Source organism: Stegastes partitus, unplaced genomic scaffold (assembly GCF_000690725.1).
Source record: "Stegastes partitus isolate 25-593 unplaced genomic scaffold, Stegastes_partitus-1.0.2 Scaffold230, whole genome shotgun sequence".
Taxonomy (NCBI): Eukaryota; Metazoa; Chordata; class Actinopteri; family Pomacentridae; genus Stegastes; species Stegastes partitus.
This window is the reverse complement of record NW_007577961.1, coordinates 115936-135469: the sequence shown is the minus strand read 5'-3', so window position 1 is coordinate 135469 and position 19534 is coordinate 115936. Positions and strand designations below refer to the sequence as shown.

The 19534-nt window shown below is 42.9% G+C and overlaps 1 protein-coding gene across 2 annotated transcripts; it reads left to right on the top strand.

Moving 5' to 3' along the window:
* The first annotated feature begins 5779 nt into the window (after positions 1-5779).
* Positions 5780-19534, top strand: neurl1b (neuralized E3 ubiquitin protein ligase 1B). Of its 2 annotated transcripts, none has more exons than XM_008281328.1 (6): positions 5780-5855; positions 13343-13587; positions 13682-14015; positions 15759-16499; positions 17836-17961; positions 18572-19534. In XM_008281328.1, the coding sequence occupies exons 1-6, from the start codon at positions 5807-5809 to the stop codon at positions 18817-18819; spliced, it is 1743 nt and encodes a 580-aa protein (XP_008279550.1). In that variant the 5' UTR covers positions 5780-5806; the 3' UTR covers positions 18820-19534. The 2 variants fall into 2 exon arrangements, with proteins under 2 accessions (XP_008279550.1, XP_008279551.1); XM_008281329.1 differs by lacking the exon at positions 5780-5855 and adding an exon at positions 7215-7883.

Genomic DNA, 19534 nt, shown 5'->3' with positions numbered 1-19534 from the left:
ATGTAATGTAGAGGTCTCTGCTATCCCTATATGCCCTCTCCTTTTGGACTGCGAGACAAAGCGAACTAATGGTCAGTATATAATATGACAGCTGCTGGCTGTTGTTCTCTGTCTCTTCATGGAAACGTTGGAATCCTTTCTCTAACCAGAGAATTTGTCTAAGCCTGTCGCTAAACGTGGGCTTAGATGTCTTTTTAAGCTCACACAGGGAGGGTAATAATAGCAGAAGTATTTGGTGTCATAACCTCAGGGCCTTCGTTGGGTCATTGAACCCCTTCGCAGTCAACGTCTACATCATGACAATCTGGGAACTTTTCGTTACCTCTAGCAACACGTAGGAAACACCCACGTCTGTTGATATTTGATTTTGGAAACGTCCCAAATAAGGCTTTGTATGTCGTATTTCTCTCTTGCTGTTGTTTGTGGTAGTTATTCCATGATGTAATAGTTTTAGGGCAAAAAAATGATGCGTATGCTGCTTGAAAAAAAATGCCACTTTTCACCTTCACACTACAGTTCAAAGTACAGTACAAGGCTGAAAACTCACTTCCACTTTTCAGGAACATTAACTTTAATAAATTGCTGCCTTAGTTTCAACGAGAAATTACATTACGCGATCGACACATGAAAGGGTAGCGACATCACTAAATTGATTAAAACGGCGAAATGGTTGGAGCTGAAAAGCCCCAAAACTGGGCTCCTTAGCGGCTCCTCCAAACCGCGTGCGTTTCCCTAATGAGATTTTGGATTCTTTTCTCCTGAACATTTGAGAGTGAAGCAATTTCGAGGTTAGAATTTGGGAGCCTGAAGGCAAATTCTGACAAGCCTTAAATTGTTTGGGAAGTAATTTCCTTTTGAACTGTGTCATAAATTCTAATGATGTTAACAGGCTTAATTGGGATTTTCTTAACTATAGGTTTGTTGTTTAATGTAAACCACAAGAATTCACTGCGTTCCCCCTGTGTGCCTGACGGGATTAATGCGAATATGGTTTTTACAACTGCGGTGCAGCAGTGAAGGGCTGTGGGTCAACAACATCCATCTTGCCTTCACAATATTATCCCATAAAAAACATATTTATCCTGTTATACACACAGACGTTAAACTCCTTCCATATTTACCTCTCTTTATTTAGCATTATGCACCTCTCGTCTTTACAAGGTTTATTTTTGTCTGTTTTTTTCGAGAGGGATTAAATATATATAGCTTCACCTTGTAAATTTTAAACGCTCGCCCAAAACGTCTATTTGTGGAATGTGCCTCCTGCTGTTTGTGTGGAGTCATGTTAAAGATGACAAAGACCTTGACATGAGCACCAACAAGCCTCCCAGTTCCTCTTTCACTCAAAGACTGGAAACCAGTCCGAGCTGCAAGAGCTTTTTCCACTGCACCAAAGCGCGCCACTTTCCAGTCACTGCCGTAAAAAAAGATGAAAGCAAAAAGGGACGACTTAAGATTTAATTCTTGCGCGAAACAATGCCTGTGCGTTTGGATCACATATACAAAGACTTGTCATAAAGCAGCAGGAAAATTGGAAACGTTATGGATGATGCATCAGGGAATACTTTCATTCAACCTCTACCTTAAGTCGCACTCGAATCTGAAGCCACTATGCAAAAGGCCAGAAGAAGTCGGCCGTGTTGTTCTGGGCCAAGAGTATTTCCTGCATCTCCTTCGGTGGTGCATCCGCTCCTCATCCCAGAGAACACTGAGACAATAGAACAGATGGAGGAAGAACACTGTCCGTGCATCTGGTTAAATGCATTGAAAGGCCATTTTTAGCATGTCTCCCACTGACAGAGAGGCCTAAAACAACACTTTAGTGGAGCCGTGCCACTGTTTCATCTTCCACTACCAGCAACTAAAAAATTATGCTCTTTACGGCAAAGTGCTGCCCTGATTTACCCACAAGCTCAGTCTGCTTTAAAATGCTCAATAACAGCAGTAAAGACAAGATGCCAACCCCAGACTGCTTCCATTGTTAGAGTAGCAGGGGTCGTTTAATGTCAGGGTCTGGCACGTTACGTAATGCCGTGATTTAGACTCCTTCAATGGAAAATGAATATGGAAATCCCTCATATAACAGTCAATATCTCTGTCCATAACCATTATTAACATTGCTATGGCAGCCCCCTGTTTGCTTCCAGCTGGGGAGGTTTTTTTTTTTTTGTAGTTTATCTTTCATGTTTTTTGCGTTGCTTTTTGTTGTTGGCTCTCTAATAAAGTGAAAAATGACAGAAACACGATCATGAGAAACATGGCGAGGCTGTGCTGCCAATATCATGCTTTACAAGGTTTTCTACTCAGTAGAGGGAAAAAATGAATAAAACTAATAGCAGTGGAGCAAAAACTGGAAATTGAAGTATAGTTACAGACCAGAACTCTGCAAACCAAACTGCTCCCCGGACAGAGTAAAGACTGGCATCCTGCAAACATGGGCAAAACTTGGTGATCCTAGTTTGTGTTACTTATCATTTATGCTTAACATTTAAGTCCGTGAAGAGTCACAGTCCTGGTGGTGGGAAAAAAAAACAATCATGTGTGACTTTCAGATGATTATTGCAGCCTTTCTGCCGATAGAGCAGCAAAAAGTGAATTTTCCTGGAGATGGAGGATTCATTTTTCATGAAGATGACTTCTGTGAAGATGATCAAGCTTTTTGTGATTGTCATATGTTGTTGTGCATAAATGAGATGAAAAATAAACTATGAAAATTCATGCTTTACCTTAGAATTGAGAGAAAAATAAAAATTCAAATCTCTCCTAACTCAAGAACCACTTGCTGTTTTATTTGTAACCTAAATCACTTTCATAACTGAGCAGCATCCGTCCACTGAAGTCAGCTGTAAAAAAACATCTCAGATAAACATGTAAGTGGATCTTTAGTGAAGTTTGCTTTAAGGAAAACAGTCCATTTATACTATTTTAACATGATTACAAGAAACTCAAACTGTATAAAGATGTGAAGCTATAGTAAATCAAGTCTTTTTGTGCCTCAGTCGTCTCCTTGCTGTGTTGTTGACACACAGTGAGGAATCGTAAACTAATTCCTTGTATTAAAATAGTTTTATCAAATTGTTTTCTGGAAACAGGTCAAACCCCCCACTGATACTTACAAAAAAAATCCCAGTTAAATAGAGAACAGGGGGGGAGAAAAGCACACAGATTGTCAACCGACTGCATTACTAGTGTTCATACCAGCGGCAGTGCTTTGTTTTCCCAATTTACACCACTTGCCAGTGATTCACTACGAAGTGGTGTTTTTAATTTACTGAAATCTGAAATTGCAGAAGTGAAACCAAGCATGCATACATTTTGTCTGCTTGAGACTACCACAGCATCGAGTCTTATGATCTGAGGATTTTGCAAATTAGAACAGTCTGTGAGGGCACTAAGCACATGGCAAGAACTCCCCCTAAAATGGCTCCAATTAAAGGCAAATGCTGCACTGTTGCTTTGATTAAAACAACTTTTTTCAGCTTAGCATGTTTCATCATCTACGTGAGAGACTTTTTTTTACTGATACAATGGCTTTGGCAATAGCTGAGCTCTTACTGCGTTTTTGAAAAGCAGGTGCTTGACTCCAATGGCCTGTTAAGAGTCGACCTAATGAAAAGACGGGAGCACATATTGGAAACAGATGTGAATGCACTGTAGTAGAAAACAGCGCACGAACGAAAAGAGGTGACCGAGAAAACATTGTTGTATGAATGTGGCTCATTGTGCTGGCCCATGTGTGTTTGATGGAGATGGTTGTGTTCACGTCGAAGGTGGGTATGACTCACTTCATCCATTAGATCAGTGGCTGGGGTTTGGACAGCAGCCCTCCCCTGATACCGAGACCACCACGTACAAACACAAACATCTCTCCACTGCCTTTGAATCTTTAAAGAGAATTAAAATCCTGCAAATGTAACACTTTGCTTTCCAAGGACCAGTCGCTGTGCTGCTCCGCATGGCAGCAGTCACACTGCTCCGGGCCAAGTTTCCTTGAGCAAACGAGGCATGTCTGCCCTCCTTCTCTGGAAATAACTCCATTCGCTGTAGGGGCCCTCATGAGATCAGATGCTTGATACCCAAAAGGAGGACAGTATGCATTATGCTTCATTTTAGAGCACAGCATTGCTGTTTGCGCCCAGCTAAGTAAAGAAAAGATGCAGCTTTCTTACAGCACTGCACGTCCTTCACCTAGTTTTGTTGGTGAAGCTCTTCATTAAACCATTTTCACACCTCACACTCACTAATCACACCAAAATCTCAGAAGCTTGCCTTTGTGCCTGGCTCGGCAGTGGCAGCAAAGTGTGAAGTCCAAATTTAAAACAAAGTTGAAGTCATTCCTTAATTCTGCTTGCATACGAGAGGCCAAACCAACAGTGTGGGTTCTTTCTCATCTGGATTGGGCTGAGTTCTCACTATATACTCATTACAATAGGGGTTACTAATTTGGATTGCACCAGTCAGAGATGTAAGAGATGTCTTGTTAGCTAAAACCTTTGGTAAACTTTAAATTAGTTACTAAGTGGCAACATCCAATCAGAAAGTATTCAACGGTGCAAACAAGGATGTCAACTGCAGCATTACATTTCAGCATGTAATGTTTAATTTTAGCTGCCAACCACCAGTGCGGTGCATCACGTCCAACCTGCTGAGGGCAGATATGCTGCCCATTTTCAATTAGGTCATCTTGATGCTCCAAACAGCTCATTTGTTGTGTTGCTATTCTTGTAGCAGTTAAATTGTTCAGTTGGTTATTAGCCATTACACATATTAGTCACTGGATGTGAATGTTTAGTAACGTCTAATCAGCCAACTGGTCTGTGTGGTGCAACTGCATTTTAATCTAGTGTCGGGTTTCTCACTGCGTATCAGAGAGGCACAACATTAAAACCACCGACAGGTGACGTGAATAGCATTGATTATCTCATTACAAATTGTGGGATACACGAGGCAGCAAGTGAAAAGTCTGTTCTTGATTTGCTGGAAGCAGGAATAATGGGCAAACGTAAGGCTCTCTGAAACGGCAGGTCTTGTTGGGTGTTTCCTGTATGCAGTGGTTTGTCCCGAAAGCGGTCTAAGAAAGGAGCGCTGGTGAACCGTTGACAGGATAATGGGCACCCAAGGCTTATTAATGTGTGTGGCGAGCAAAGTCTGGCTCGTGTGGTCCGATCCCACAAAAGTAGCACAAATTACAGAAAGCATTAATGCTGGTTATGATAGAAATGTGACAGCTTTCTGTGTATGTGGTTGTGTAGCTGCAGACTGGTCAGAGTTCCTGTGCTGAAATCCGTCTTTCGCTGATGGTGCCTATGATGGGCACCTGAGAACTGAACCAGTGGAAGAAGGCGTGCTGTTCTCATGCATCACATTTGCTTTTAAAGTCAGGCGGATAACCGGGTGCATCATTTAGCTGGGACAAGATGGCAGCAGGTTTAACCCAAGGAGGCTGGTGATGCTCCCGACACTGTTCTGTTGAGAAACCGTGAGTCCTGGCATTCTTCAAGATGATACTTCACCACATCCCCACGTAGCTAAACTTTATCACATCCACCTCTTTATGGCTGTGGCCTATTTCCACAGCATAATTTGTCCTGTTGTACTGCAAAGAAGGAATAGTTTGAGGAACTTGACAAAGCACTAAGGGCGTTGACTGGGCCTCCAAATTCCCCAGATCTCAATCTGATAGAGAATCTGTGGGATGTGCTAGAAAAACAAGTTCAATCCACGGAGGCCACCCACTCAAACATTTCCAGGATTTAAAGGCTCTGTTGCTGCCGTCTTGGTGCCTGATACCACAGGACAACTTCAGATGGGTCAGAGCTTTTGTAGCTGCATGAGGGGGACCAACACAATATCAGGCAAGTGGTTTTAATCCTGTAGCAGACTGGTGTATCTTGGTTTAGTCCCATAGTCTTGTCGTCAGGTTGCTGGTTGACTTTTCCCTCTAAAACCATTACAAATCACTTTCAAATGATAAATCTGTCTTATGTGACAGTGCCGGTTTGGATTGGCACAAAAATGACTCAGTGAGGTTGGGAAAGATTGAACTTTGCATCAAAAAAAAAGGATGTTTTTAAGGTTAGGGAAGCTATGTTGTCATGGTTACAATAATAATCACATGATTAAGCCCAGGGAGCGAATGCTGACTGTCAGCTGGAATTGTGAAATTGACTGCAGCCTTCTGTGTTAAAGTTAGACGTTTTGTTGCCCCCTTAAACATAAGCTTATGTCGCGTTAGGGCTGAAAGGACTTTTTAGGAGGTTAGCGAATTTCCCAAGACGTCAAATTATTTCTTTATCATTTCTCCATAGTGTTGAATCAGACGCCCAACAGCGCCTTAAACGACGGCGCCGAAAATGATCCTGAAAGTGGTTTATTTGCCTCTTGAATAAAATCAGCTCAGCAGTCATTATGCTTTCATTAACACCCCATAGTCTGCACTCAGGCTCAGTGCAGCAAGCATCGGGGGGAAGCAGCACTTGTTACGGTGTTTACAGGGAAGGCTTGATTGCAGACCTCATCGCAGCCTCATATTCACTTCCTGTGTTAATCCCCTTTGCCGTAGCAGCTCTTTCTTTTCTGAGGCAAGGCCGAGGGCGTGGGGGGAATTTCACTTCTGCTTCGCTTCACCCCAAACACCATTCACCCGAGGCTCATATAAGGAGCCACCATATCCTGCTAAAACAAACAGCATTGAGGAGGTAGAAACAAATGCTTTTGTCTTGGAGTTATATTTAGTTGCAGCATGCCTTCACCCAAACGGCATCATTTTACAGGACTTCTTTGCTCACCAACTGAATTAGATCATATATGACTGTGATGTCAGCTACCGAAGCCCTGCAGCACTTTCCCTCTTTTTCGTAACACAGATCAACACATTGCACGGTAATTCGGCCACGTGCCTTCCAAATAGTCATTACGTTGACATCAAGGAGGAATCATTTTCAAACATTTTCATACATTTTTGTCCACGATATTTGCCGCTGCAGCACCTCGGGGCCCCTCTTAAATCTCCTCTCTGGGAGATCTGCCATTCCCGTCTCTCCTTTCACCAATGATGATCATTCCTACAAACCCTGCAGGCCATCCATGACTCCTCGGAGAGCAGTGTGGTCCAGAAGACAGGAAACAGCTTGAGAGAAGCCCAGCAGTCAAGGCTGTGGGAGGGCAGAGGATAGGGTGGGAAAAGAGGGGATTTCCTCATATGGTGCTTGGACTTTTATCAAAAAAGTGTGGAGGTCCTGTCTGTTTGTCCACCAGACCAGAGCACGATTAAATCAGGGCTAATCGCCTCCATGTGACTAATGTGACTCCACAGAAGGATCAATAACCTTTTTAAATCCACTGCCTCTTTATCCAGATCTTATTTTTTTTTATTATGGTCAAAGTTTGCAGCATGCTGTCTCCATGACCCCCTTTATATGCAAATGTATTCCCCTTTACATCCTCTTCACTGTTTGCTCTGTGGGCTGCGCGCTCATCAGGCTTCATTAGACAGCGTTGAGTAAATGGACTGGATTAATTATTCAGAGGCTCTGTGATGCTTTTTGAGGGGGGATCTCTGCTTCCTGTGTCTTTAAAGTCGTGCAGAGGGGAGCTTATACTAAAGAAAGGAGGGGGCTGCTGTGCGCCAGTTGGAGGTGTCTGCCTGTCGCAGCGGCTCGGGGTTGACATTAAGAAGAAGAAGAAGCGTGTCCATGCTTCAGCAGGGGAGCTACGGCGCAAATCTAAAGGCGCCGATACTCACATTTTAGTATTGGCACATACTGAGCAGACCGGGAGGATACATGGATGGACAGAGAAATACTGCAATCGGAATTAAGTTGTCAGCCGGTGCGAGGAATTTCTGGATATAATGGGGAATACAACACCTAAACCTTTAATAGGTGAGACTTGTTTATTCATTTCACGACGGCTTGCGATTGCACACACACATGCACATACAGAAAAAAAAAAACGGTGTCAGAGATACACATGGCTTGTCCTACTTGTGTTCGCTCTGCGTACAGACGCGCTTCCCATCACGGGGGAGCGAAGCGTGATTCCCAGGGAGCGAGTCCAAAGCCAAGCCGCGTTTCTCCACCAAAAAAAAAAAAAAAAAATCAACCCTCATCATTTGCACAATGAAAAAAAATTTTTGAAGGGAAAGGATTTGACAGCACAACATAATTCAAGCAACCACATCATCATCATCACCATCAAGAAAACTCCAGAAAACAGCTTTCTGTTTTTTGGGTAACTGCTATCCAAGATGTGATCTTCAAGTATTATTTTAGCATCGAAACACTCAGTGTGCAAGGAGGGGAAAAGGGGGTTAACTTCTCCACCGTTGCATCCCCTGATTGTAATAATGTGCAAATGAGTTGAAATGAAAGCAGACTGTGCGTTAAATGGCTCCTCGGATTCTGCTTTTTAATTATTATTGTTTTAAATGTCACCATCCTATTGCGCACAATCAATTTAAACTTGCTTGCCTCCTTCTTGGCTGTTTGTATTTATCACTCTGCCTGTTTTATGCCCTCATCTAAATAAATAGGGTACTTTCTTTTTAAATGAATCCTAATAGGACATTATTACACCAGCCAATTCTCACAGGGATCCATAAACACAGCATCAAGAGAGGTTTAGAAGGAAAATAGAGTGAGAAAAAAACACACACAATCATAATCTTTACTAGAAACTGAACAAGCACCAGCAAATAAGCCAAAGTCTTGATGTATACGCTGTGTATTTCCCTGGTAATATTCCATTTATTAGTGCTGTCTAGTACAGTCTCAAGTGATTTATTCCTGCATAACCTGATTGTCAGCCCCAGTTTTTTTTCAGTTTTTTTTTTTTTAGAATAAACCTGTCATTATGAGCTCTCAGAATACCACTTCCTGAGCCACTTTGTCATGACACCTAGAGCACATTACTTGACAATCAGCTCCCCGTATCGTTTAGATTTAATGTCTGTCACACACCCACGCCCCCCCAACAGACCCACTCACCGCTTAAATGATGTGGTTTGCTGCCACCAGAGCAGCTGACGTAGAGTTTGGCCTGAGAACGTTTAGTCATAGAGGAGCAGGAGCAGCGTGGGTCCTATTGCTTGCACTGTATGGTTTCTGTTAACATGGAATTAATAGAATATCTGCGTTTGCTGGGTCTGTATCAGAGATGTGCACAGCAGATGATAAAATAGGCTGGTTGCTTTCTCATCATTTAGCGTTCTTTGTGCGATGTAAAAATATATCTTAATACTACTTGATGGTGCTGTCACAGACTTGTTTACACCAAGAATTTAAAAATTTACAACCCCCTGGAAGCAAAGATGTAACAAAACAGACCGTGAAATTCTCTCCCCAAAGGCTCGCGTCTTGCTCAGTGAATGAGTTACAGTATGAAGATATACAGTGTGGACATATTGGTGAATAAGGAGCCTGATCGTCTTGTGGCCAAACCTAACAGTTTTACATTTCGTGTCCTTTGGCACAGACGAGTGTCTTGTGCAGTCTTATGATTGGATTTATTTGCGTATTTCTATTCATTAGGAACGAGACAAGGAGACCCCGTTTGGATTACACAATCGTTTTTCTCTAAAGCATTAAATTCATGCGTGATAGCAGATATGGTGCATGAGGGAAGGGTTTTGTTTTGGACTGTAACAGCATCCAAAAATCAGCTGAGCGATTTCTGATCAGCTGCCCGAGCCAGTGTTGTTTTGTTCCCTCTGTTCCCTCATTACTACGTCTTTTCACTTTATTTTTTATACATGGCTCTGGCACAGATTTCTGAATCTCAGTCCTAAAACCAAAGAAATATCTTTGCTGAACTTAATGATTTCAGGGTTATTAGGAAACATCTACTTGTGTCTCATGACGAAGAAAATAGGCAGTATGAGTTAATTATCCATTGTTGGCATTGACCTGATCCCAGTTTGTCCCTCTCAAGGTTATTCAGATGTGATGTTCCTGCAGCTGTTTTTGATATTGAATAAGCACAAAATGTGACATCAGTATAGACAAATATAATTAATAGTAAAATTGTTTTTGTAGAGTTATATTGTAAACAAACAAAGAAAGCTCATATTTAAGTTCAGCGTTGCTCTCTTACATTCTTGCATTTTTCCTTGAGGTCCACCAAATAAAACATGTGCTAAGTGGATATTCCTGAACATTTTGAAGGTTGTTATGATCCAATGTTATGTTTCATTGTGGCAGCGCCCTCTAGTCGTCGTAGTTATTATGACAAACAAAGGAAAACGTGAGGTGATGTAATTATAGAGCCACAAAGTCTGTGTAGGGAGGAGGTTTGGGTGGATGGATGGGTCAACAAAACATTGGGCTTTGACACAGGAGGTCACTGATCGTTTTCAGTTTTAAAGCAAGCGTTACTTTTAACCAAGCGTTCCATCGTTTCATAATGTTAACTGCAAGTTTAATATTAACCATGACATCCAAAGTTCGCTACTTTAACCCAAAACATGATCCTTTTTTTTCTTATCCTCACTAACCCAGCCAACCAGCTGACAAAATGTCAGTACTATATCAAACTACTAGTCGTCATACTCAGAGGGAATGGTCGTTGCAAGGACATTGATGCGTTTCATCACCACAACCTTTAGTAAAAAGGTGGCAAGTTGTTGGCAGAAATGTGTCATGTCACCAGCAAGTGCATCCACATGCTGGTGTGCACGAAGTGGAAGAAATGTGGGCAGACAACCTCATCTAAATAAATGAATAGACTGCTTTATAGCACCGTGAGATGTCAAAAAACACCAGAGACTGTTTTTAAATCTGCTGTTTAGAACTTTTGTCTCTCACCCTCTAGCAGTGAGACTAATTACACAAACACAATCAAAAAAATTGTCCTCACTGTCAGTTGCTTTCTTTATTCGACTGTAATCCGTCCACAAAACGCCATTTCAATTTTACTTAAAGCATCTCAAAGTTTCTTAGTTTTTTCCTCAATGTGCCTTGCCGTACTCCTAGTTGCTGTAGCCTACCTCCTCATGCTCCATCTTCGTCACTGTGGTTGCTCTTTACCTCAAAAAAAACCCCAATCATAGCGGGTTAACATAAAATGCATTTGTACTGTCAGAACAGCGCAGGAACGTTACCACCAAGCGGCAACATCCAGGTTTGAACGGAGAGGACGGCCAATGTCAAAGTGCAGTTCCTCAAATGGCCACTTGAGGCTGGCTTCAAGAGCGAGTCAATCCTCGCAGAACTGATTGTGACGTAGAAATAAACACTGCTGCAAAAATACTGCTTTGGTCTCTTCAGCTAGTTTCCCCCTTCTTGACAACAGTACGGAGGGGGAATCCTTACATAACTCACTCATTTGAATTGTTCGAAAGCTCAGAGTTATGCAGAATTTTACAGCTTTGACACGAACAAGTAGGTACAAGCATAATAGAGTCCATGGCCCATCTCAGCTCCGTTTCAGCTCCACCTCTTTGCTCAGAGTCAGGCACTGGCAGCAACCGGAACCGCCACGCTGAGCCTCCAAACTGCTCCTCGAGAAACCTGTAGGTGAAGCAACGGTCGCCTCGTCCATCTTCATGCACAGTCAGTGGTTGTCACAGTCTCTTGATTTTAGCTTTGTTCACTCATTTTGGAACACTGCAATGGATGTTCATTTATATGTACAAGTCCAACACCCATTTTACAACTAAGATGCCATATTCTGCTACCATCTTTGTTTAGAGTCCGATACTTATTTATTTAAGAAACAGGCTCGAAATCTCTTTATTGTGCCGCAAACTGAATGGTTTTTTTTTGCATCTAGACGTTTAGTGAGTGTGTCTTAAAATCGTTGTGGACTAGCAGCAGGTTTCGAGATTTTCAAAGATCGCTGGGTATTTATTTTCCACATACTCAAATCAGAACGTTAGCTCTGTAGCACAAATGTAATGTTGTTTCATGAGAGGCACCAGCTTGAGGCTAACATGGATCATGCTGTGAGGCGTCCCTTGCTGCATGACCTGTTGTGCTATGCCTTTCATCTAATAATGGCAAACATTTGTCTATATCAGGCTTCACTGTAGGTCCTTAAACTGCAGTATGTCACTCTGTCAGTGAGGCAGTTGAGCCTAAGGCCTGTAGGCTAAGCCCCAACATGTTTTTCTCCATTTATCCAAAGTATATTTTACTCTCTCTCCCAAAAGCCAAATTCCCAGAGTAGAGAGGAAAGGGGCACCCGCACATCATTTGAGATGTTACAGATGTTCTTGCTGCTGCTTCATAGTTTAGAATATAATCAGTGATAATGTCTAATTTAGGAAATGTACTGTGGAACATTTCACTGAGTTATTGTCTTTACACCAGATCGCAGTGAATTTTAAACAGAAATGTAATCACTTGTGGCCCCGGAGGAGAGTTGGAACACAGCCTCCCCTTTTTGAATTTTGAATTTCAGCCAATCTATACCATAAACACTCATTTGAAGCTTAAATTTCGCTTAATATTAAACCCGAGCTGTCCCGGTCGCATTCACGCCAGTTTGTTCGCCTTTCGGATCCTCGTTAATTTGTTTTGCGATGCTCATCTAGAAATTCCTTTCCCAAGTAGGACATGGACTCCTGTGAAGACGAGATCAAAGATTGTGCCTTTTATTTGGGTATTTCTATACTGACTAGGCACTATGTGATTCATTCTCCACTTCTGAAGATAACTGTGGAGGAATGAAAGGGGCTATTCAGGGTTTGTTTATGCTGTAGGCCAGGGGTGTGTGTAGACCATAAATACGATGATGACTTATCGTGTCTGTTGTCGACTTTCTTTTGATTTTTTGAATTTCTTTTTCTTTTGCGTGCATGTTTTCTCTCCCCTGTGATGTTACTAATATTAACACTGGACATGTCTCTGTTTGTTTTACCTATAAGCCAAACGTACTTTTTTATATATATTTGCCATTAATGTATGCACGTGGGTTTTGTCTAAATTTACCTTGTTTTATTTCTGCGATATAAATATCCCATATGAATGTGGTGAGAAGACTGATTTGGGACACCTTTTTATACTGTAAATGTGGGTTACATGCTAAAAGGGACTATTTAATGTGCTTGTTGAGAGGAGCAGAGGGGCTTCATAATTCTTATGGGAAAGGAAATGTGTGAGACTGTGGGCTCCTTTACGTAACTGGCCTCTGCCCTCTAAACCAGCTGCCACTGGCCGCTTGCAAACGAGTTATTGAGTGCTGATATGTTCGTCTCTTTTTCCCAACAGCTGGTGTCACAAACGTTGCTGTTTCGACCTTGTCTGAGTCTCGTAAAGGCAGACCTGCTGACATGCTGCTCACCGACTTCGTTAAATCAATAATGCCTTTCTGTTCTCTCACTGTGATGTTTCTCCTCCCGCAGACACGACTCTGCAACCCCGCCCGGTGGCCAGCAGGCAGTACTACACCCTGCCTAACAATGGGGCAGGTGTGGAGAGGAGAACGTCCGCTCCCCCGGTCAGCATCAACGTGGAGTCGCCTCGTTTTCACCCGCACGCCAAAGGCAAGAATATCCGGCTGGACGGGCAGCTTCGCCGCGCCACTCGCAAGAACAGCTTCTGTAACGGCATCACATTCAGCCACCGGCCTGTGCACCTTTATGAAAAGGTTTGTTTTCATCTCTTTGTATATATAACTGTGTTTCTAAGATTGAAATATTTAAAGAATTTTAGTGAAATTCATGCAAATGTCACTTCTTCAGGTGCGTCTACGCTTGACTGGCGTGCACACCGGCTGGAGTGGAGCTCTACGGTTTGGCTTTACGAGTCTTGATCCCAGCGAATTGGTTTCTTCGGACATCCCCAAGTACGCGTGCCCGGATCTGGTGACACGGCCCGGCTACTGGGCCAAAGCGCTGCCTGAGAGACTGGCCTTGAAGGACAACGTGTTGTCGTTCTGGGCCGATCGCCATGGAAGAGTTTTCTATAGCATCAACGACGGAGAGCCCATCCTCTTCCACTGTGGGCTCAGCATCGGCTGTCCACTCTGGGCCATCATAGATATCTATGGCATCACTCAGGAGGTCACGCTACTTGGTAAGGGTTTAATTAGGTTGTTTACTTACTTGAAATCAGCCCTGTTAAATCCTTATGTAAGCAAGCAGTAGCTAACTCATGAAAACTCAAACATATCTAATAAAGTGTTGAGTTATGGATATTTTTCTGTCTGGAATCAACTTCATCCGTCAGCTACAAGGCTGTGCATTTTGTATTTTGACCGTAGCTTTGACAACCCTGAAACCTCGGAAAAATATTTTCATAGTGTCAACATATTCACAGTTAATTTAAGCAGCTTCTTGGGAGTTCGGCGAGCAGCTGCGCTACAAAGCTGTGCTGCACCACAGGCCAGTTTAGTAGGAGGAGGCAGCGCAGACTGGGGTTGCTCAGTGACTCAATGATCTGTGTGATAAAAACTGACCTGTTTGTCTAGAAAACTTCTCCCCCTCAGATTGTCTGACGTAACGCTAAAAGACAAACAAAAGATTTAAACCAGTCAGTTCACCCTGAACACTCCTAACCGCTCTTCTTCTTCTCCCTCCGCACTCTCTTACTATCACTTTCCTGCACTTTGTCACTTTCTCCCTTTACGCTGCCTTCATTTCCATCACCCTGTCCCCCGCGGTTCCCTCTCGTACTCACTGGGTGTGTTTATCTTCAGTCTGACAGGAGCTATGGCCTTGTTTGGTCAAGGCGGCAGATCCCAGGAGCTTTGGTGAGGGGCCAGTGCACTCAACTGCTCCAGCATCACTAGAAATAGTAATAAAGGAGCGTATCATAAGTCAGAGGAGGACTACTAGCGTCAGAAATGTTTATTTCAACCTCCAAAACGTACAGAAATTCAGCTGTGCAGCTGTGGATTCAGTGCACGGACTGCGGCAGTTTAGAGAGCTCAAGATAGTGAAAAAAGGAAATTAAACAAAAAAGCAAATAGATTGGTGAATGACAAATAAACTCCTTGGATGACAAAGCTTATTTGTAGTCAAAAGGAAGGTTTATTTACCTCGACAATAAACATCACAACAAGAGCGACAATTGAAAGGCTCTTAGCTCTCGTTGGAGCGTCCATTGACATGAATTATCCAATACGTTGATAGCAAACAGTTGTTATTCAGTGTGTTTAATGTCTTATTTCTCAGCTGCTTACCATCAGTTGCAGGAAAAAGCATTAAATAGAAACAGTACAGGGTATACATAAATGGTTAATCATGTATGTCAGCATTTTGGCTTTCGCTTCATTCTCTTATTTTCCTATTAAATACAAACCCCAAATCACAAGGTGCTCATTACATGCAAAAATGACATGATTTATTAAATATTTTAATGTGCCTGAGCTGCACATCAGTCAATTAATCAGTAAATTAGTAAACAGAAAATGCATTGTTTTTGTTGTTGTGTATTATTTCATCACTTTTCAACTAAAAATGAAAAATATTATGTGATCCCCGTCTGGTACATGTGAATGTTTGTTGTTTTTGTCGGTTTCTTTAGGTATTGGGAGCGATAATTGAATAAAGAAAACATTTGGAGAAGTCCCTTTGAGCATTAGGACATTGATAATTACAAGAATCGCTCATAATAACAAGAGTACAAATACCTCAGAGCAGCTGTAGAAATACAGATAGGGCCTCAGAGCTCATTGCTTTCCTCAGATATCTCATGTGAAAAGGGCTCCATAGGAAAAAGGAGCAACAAGACAGGAAGTGATTAGTTTGTGTGGGACAGTTCACATGTTACAATGTCCAAGTCACGTACTTTCCTTTTCCACATTTTCCACTACAGACAGCACGTTTGCCGAGAGCGTTGGATCCAGCTGCCTGAGTGCGGCCCGTCTGAGTGCCTATCTGCCCCAGAGTAGCCACGACTCGGCCAATTACAGCAACAATCAGCTGGAAAACAACCAGGCGGCTGCTGCCAAAATGGCCAACCTCCAGCTCAATAACTACACTCAGCTCATCCCCTGCTGCTCCTCCACCTCTTCCTCCTCCACACCATCCTCATCTGCGTCCACTGGATTCAGCGTCCCCAGGGCGTCCCGGGGCCTTCCTTCCCCTCTGGACAATGACTTGCACTTTCACCCTGTCCGGGGCTCTGATGTGATACTCTCTGCGGACCGCTCGGCCGCCTGCATCCACTTTCTGGACAGCAGTCGGACTCTGGTGTTCAGCGACCGGCCGCTGCACGTAGGTGAGACTTTGTACGTGGAGGTCGGCCACCTGGGCCTGCCGTACTTCGGGGCGCTGTCGTTCGGTTTAACGTCATGTGATCCGGCCAGTCTGCACGCTGGAGACCTGCCAGCGGACCCCGAGGTTCTCCTAGACCGAAAAGAGTACTGGGTGGTGCACCGGGGCTTCCCCATGCCTTGCTCCGGTGACGTGCTCAGCTTCAGTTTGCTGCCCAGCGGGGAGGTGCATCACGGGGTGAACGGAGTGGGACGAGGCAGGCTGCTCTGCGTGGACTCCTCTCAGGTCCTGTGGGCCTTCTTCACCCTGCACGGGGCCGTCAACAGACTCAGGATACTCGGTGAGTTTACTTAGAGCAGCACAAAGAGGTGATATCAAGAACCAAAACCGTTTGCGTGAAACTTTTGTTGTGTATTGAGATTAGACTTCATCAACGTGATCAAGGTTTCGGGGAGTACGACTTTGTATAAAGCCGTTTGCGCAAAATCTGATCATGTGCCTCAAGTGATGTCAGCTGAACAGGTGTCAGCTGGGTCTAAAGATTACCAGTTTGAGAATTAAAATTAAGAAAGTATAGCTCTTAAACTCTGGGACCACTTTAATCCACTCCTGACCTCTGTTCTGTTTGAGGCTGCCAGCTAGAGGCTACATTAGTTATTTAATACATTTCATTATATTTGTAAGGAACCATGTGCAATATTAAACATAAATGTTTCCATTTGATGCATCGCACCACAGTTACCCCTCAGGCCCATTTTCATCTGCAGTCACAATTAGAACTTCCACAGAGTGACAGAACCAACACTAAGCCAACTAGACAAGCAAGAAGAAAACACATAATTCAAACTACACACACGTTGTCAACACCATGAGTATGTTAAGTAAATTAAAAAACTGGATATCTGAGTAATAAGCAAACAAAGTGATGTAAAGAATATAGAGTCAGCAGCTACAGAGCTGACCAGCTTTTAGCAGATTTTTCAATTTGACTATTAGAACTACAACTCTAAATGAAACATACTCAGATCTCTGCAAATTGTATGTGGTTAAGTTGCATTGTGGGTAATGTAGTCACCTGGTGTTTAATCTTGAATTTAAAAAGACTGGTTCTGCTGCACTAACTTGAGTTCAGTGCTAAATCTGTGGAGTACTCTTCAAACAAGAAGTAACATGCATCTTTATTGGACAGTCTGAATCAATTTTCATGTTCATTTCTATCCCACAAGGCAAATTATCATATTTCCCAAAATGTCAAAGTTTTGTATTAATGCAAAAATGATGAAAGTCTATTCTAGGCCGCCCCCTGAATCTTTTTTTTCCCACACTAAAGGAATGCATTAGAGTGGTTTATGTCAGCATGAGCCTGCTCAGTTTTGAGCTGTGACCTATCTGTCCCAGTCCCACTACTCCCAAGAAAACTCCCATCAGCTCCGACCTCATTTCCAGCGGTTCTTGATCCAGCAATATTCCACTCACACAGAAACAACTCTATGAAACAAATATGCGTATCTAATCCGACTGGTTAGGTCCGGTCAGCGTGAAAGCCTCACACTCCAGCGCGACTTTCAATCAGTTCAAGTGTGCCGAAATCAACTCTAGTTCAATGCACCCCTTTGTCTGAATCCAATGTGTAATTATTTGGAGTTTGTTCATGTGTTTTTGTGTTTGTGACACAGGAACATTGCAGTCCAGTCCTCCCTCCACGTCCCCCACCACCTCTCAGAGCAGCAGCCCAGATGACAGTGACTCAGACCTGGCGTTCAGTGTCAACAGATCCTCCTCTGCCTCTGAATCCTCTCTGGGTAAGTTGCCAAATGTTGACAGCATGCTTAATGCTGCATTGTACACAGAAAACTCACAAGATCACTACAGTACCTTTCGTGTGGTTTAGATTTGTTACGTGACGCTTGGTGAGTCCGGGGGAGAGATGTTTTGTCTCACTTTTGATGTGGCAACAACACATCTCCTTCTGTATACTACATTTTTTGCATTGTTGAGAAAACTAGCAAGCTTCTCAGATGTGAACATTTGCAGCTTTTCCTTTCCTTAACTTTATAGTAAATGAAATACTTTTAGTTTGACAAAACTTTGTAACTTTGATGACATTCCCTTGAGTGACAGTCATTTTAAATTGATTTCTGATGAAACATGGACCAAACACTGAAATCATTAAACCAGAGTACATTCTGCTTTTGTATTTAGTAGCTTTAATAATTTAGCAAATCTTCTACATTTGGAACGGCTTATAAATAAGTCAGAGCACACTCCAAAACAACAACAGACATCAAGAATATGTAAAAAGCAACAGTGAATGTGGAGTACTCTTCCTACCGCAGCACGACCGAGAGTTATCTGCCTACATGTCTGCTTCATTTTAAGGCATCCACATGTGTTTTCTTGCTTTTCCTGCAGTGACTGCTCCCAGCTCCCCTCTCAGTCCTCCCACCTCTCCATCCCTCACCGCCTCAGAGCCGCCCTCTGCTGGGAAAAACGGAGAATGCACCATTTGCTTCGACCAGGAGGTGGACACGGTCATCTACACCTGCGGACACATGTGTCTGTGCAACGACTGCGGGCTGAAGCTGAAGAGACAGATCAACGCCTGCTGTCCGATATGCAGGAGGCCCATCAAAGACGTGATCAAAACATATCGGCCGTGATTTTTAAACAGGTGAGGCGGCTTCCTGCTGCTGGGTCCCACCTGTTGACCCTTCTCAGGCTTTGCTGGACAATGGACCTTGACCCCAAGTGGAGGTTAGCCACACCAGGACATTACTGTGCCTCTCAGATTTCCATTTTTTTAAAGGGTAAATCATACCCGGAGACAGACTTGGCTCTTCATACGCAGAACTGTGATGAAGTTCATCTTAGACTGCGGACACGTGCACCAATATTTTGACTGAGAAAGAAGAGACGAATCATGTGCTCCCTCTTTTTTTTTTTTTTGTATTTTCCATGTGATGTCTTTTATGTCACATGTATTCGCCGAGCAGAAAGGCCCGCTATGAATATTTGTCCGTACCCTCTTTGACCTAGATTTACGTGTGCTTCAGCAGAATATGCGGACCATCGTCTATGACTTCTAGTGCCTTAGATTTTTGTCACATTATGTGTTCAAGTAATTATGCTAACAACCCTAGCCATATTTTCAGTGTACAGTGCTGAGAGTTTGTAGTGAAAAAGGCACACGGATACAGACTTTATGCAATAAAAGTTGGAAGAGTATGTAGAAAAGATGGTTGTAAATGTATGTAATTGTGTTCAGTTGTGGGCTTTAAGAAAAGTGTGATTGGAAAGTTTGTTTGGAAAGAATAAATCAAAGAATCTGGTTTTGCACATTGGGAGGTTAATAAAAGTGGAATAAGTGTGATTAAA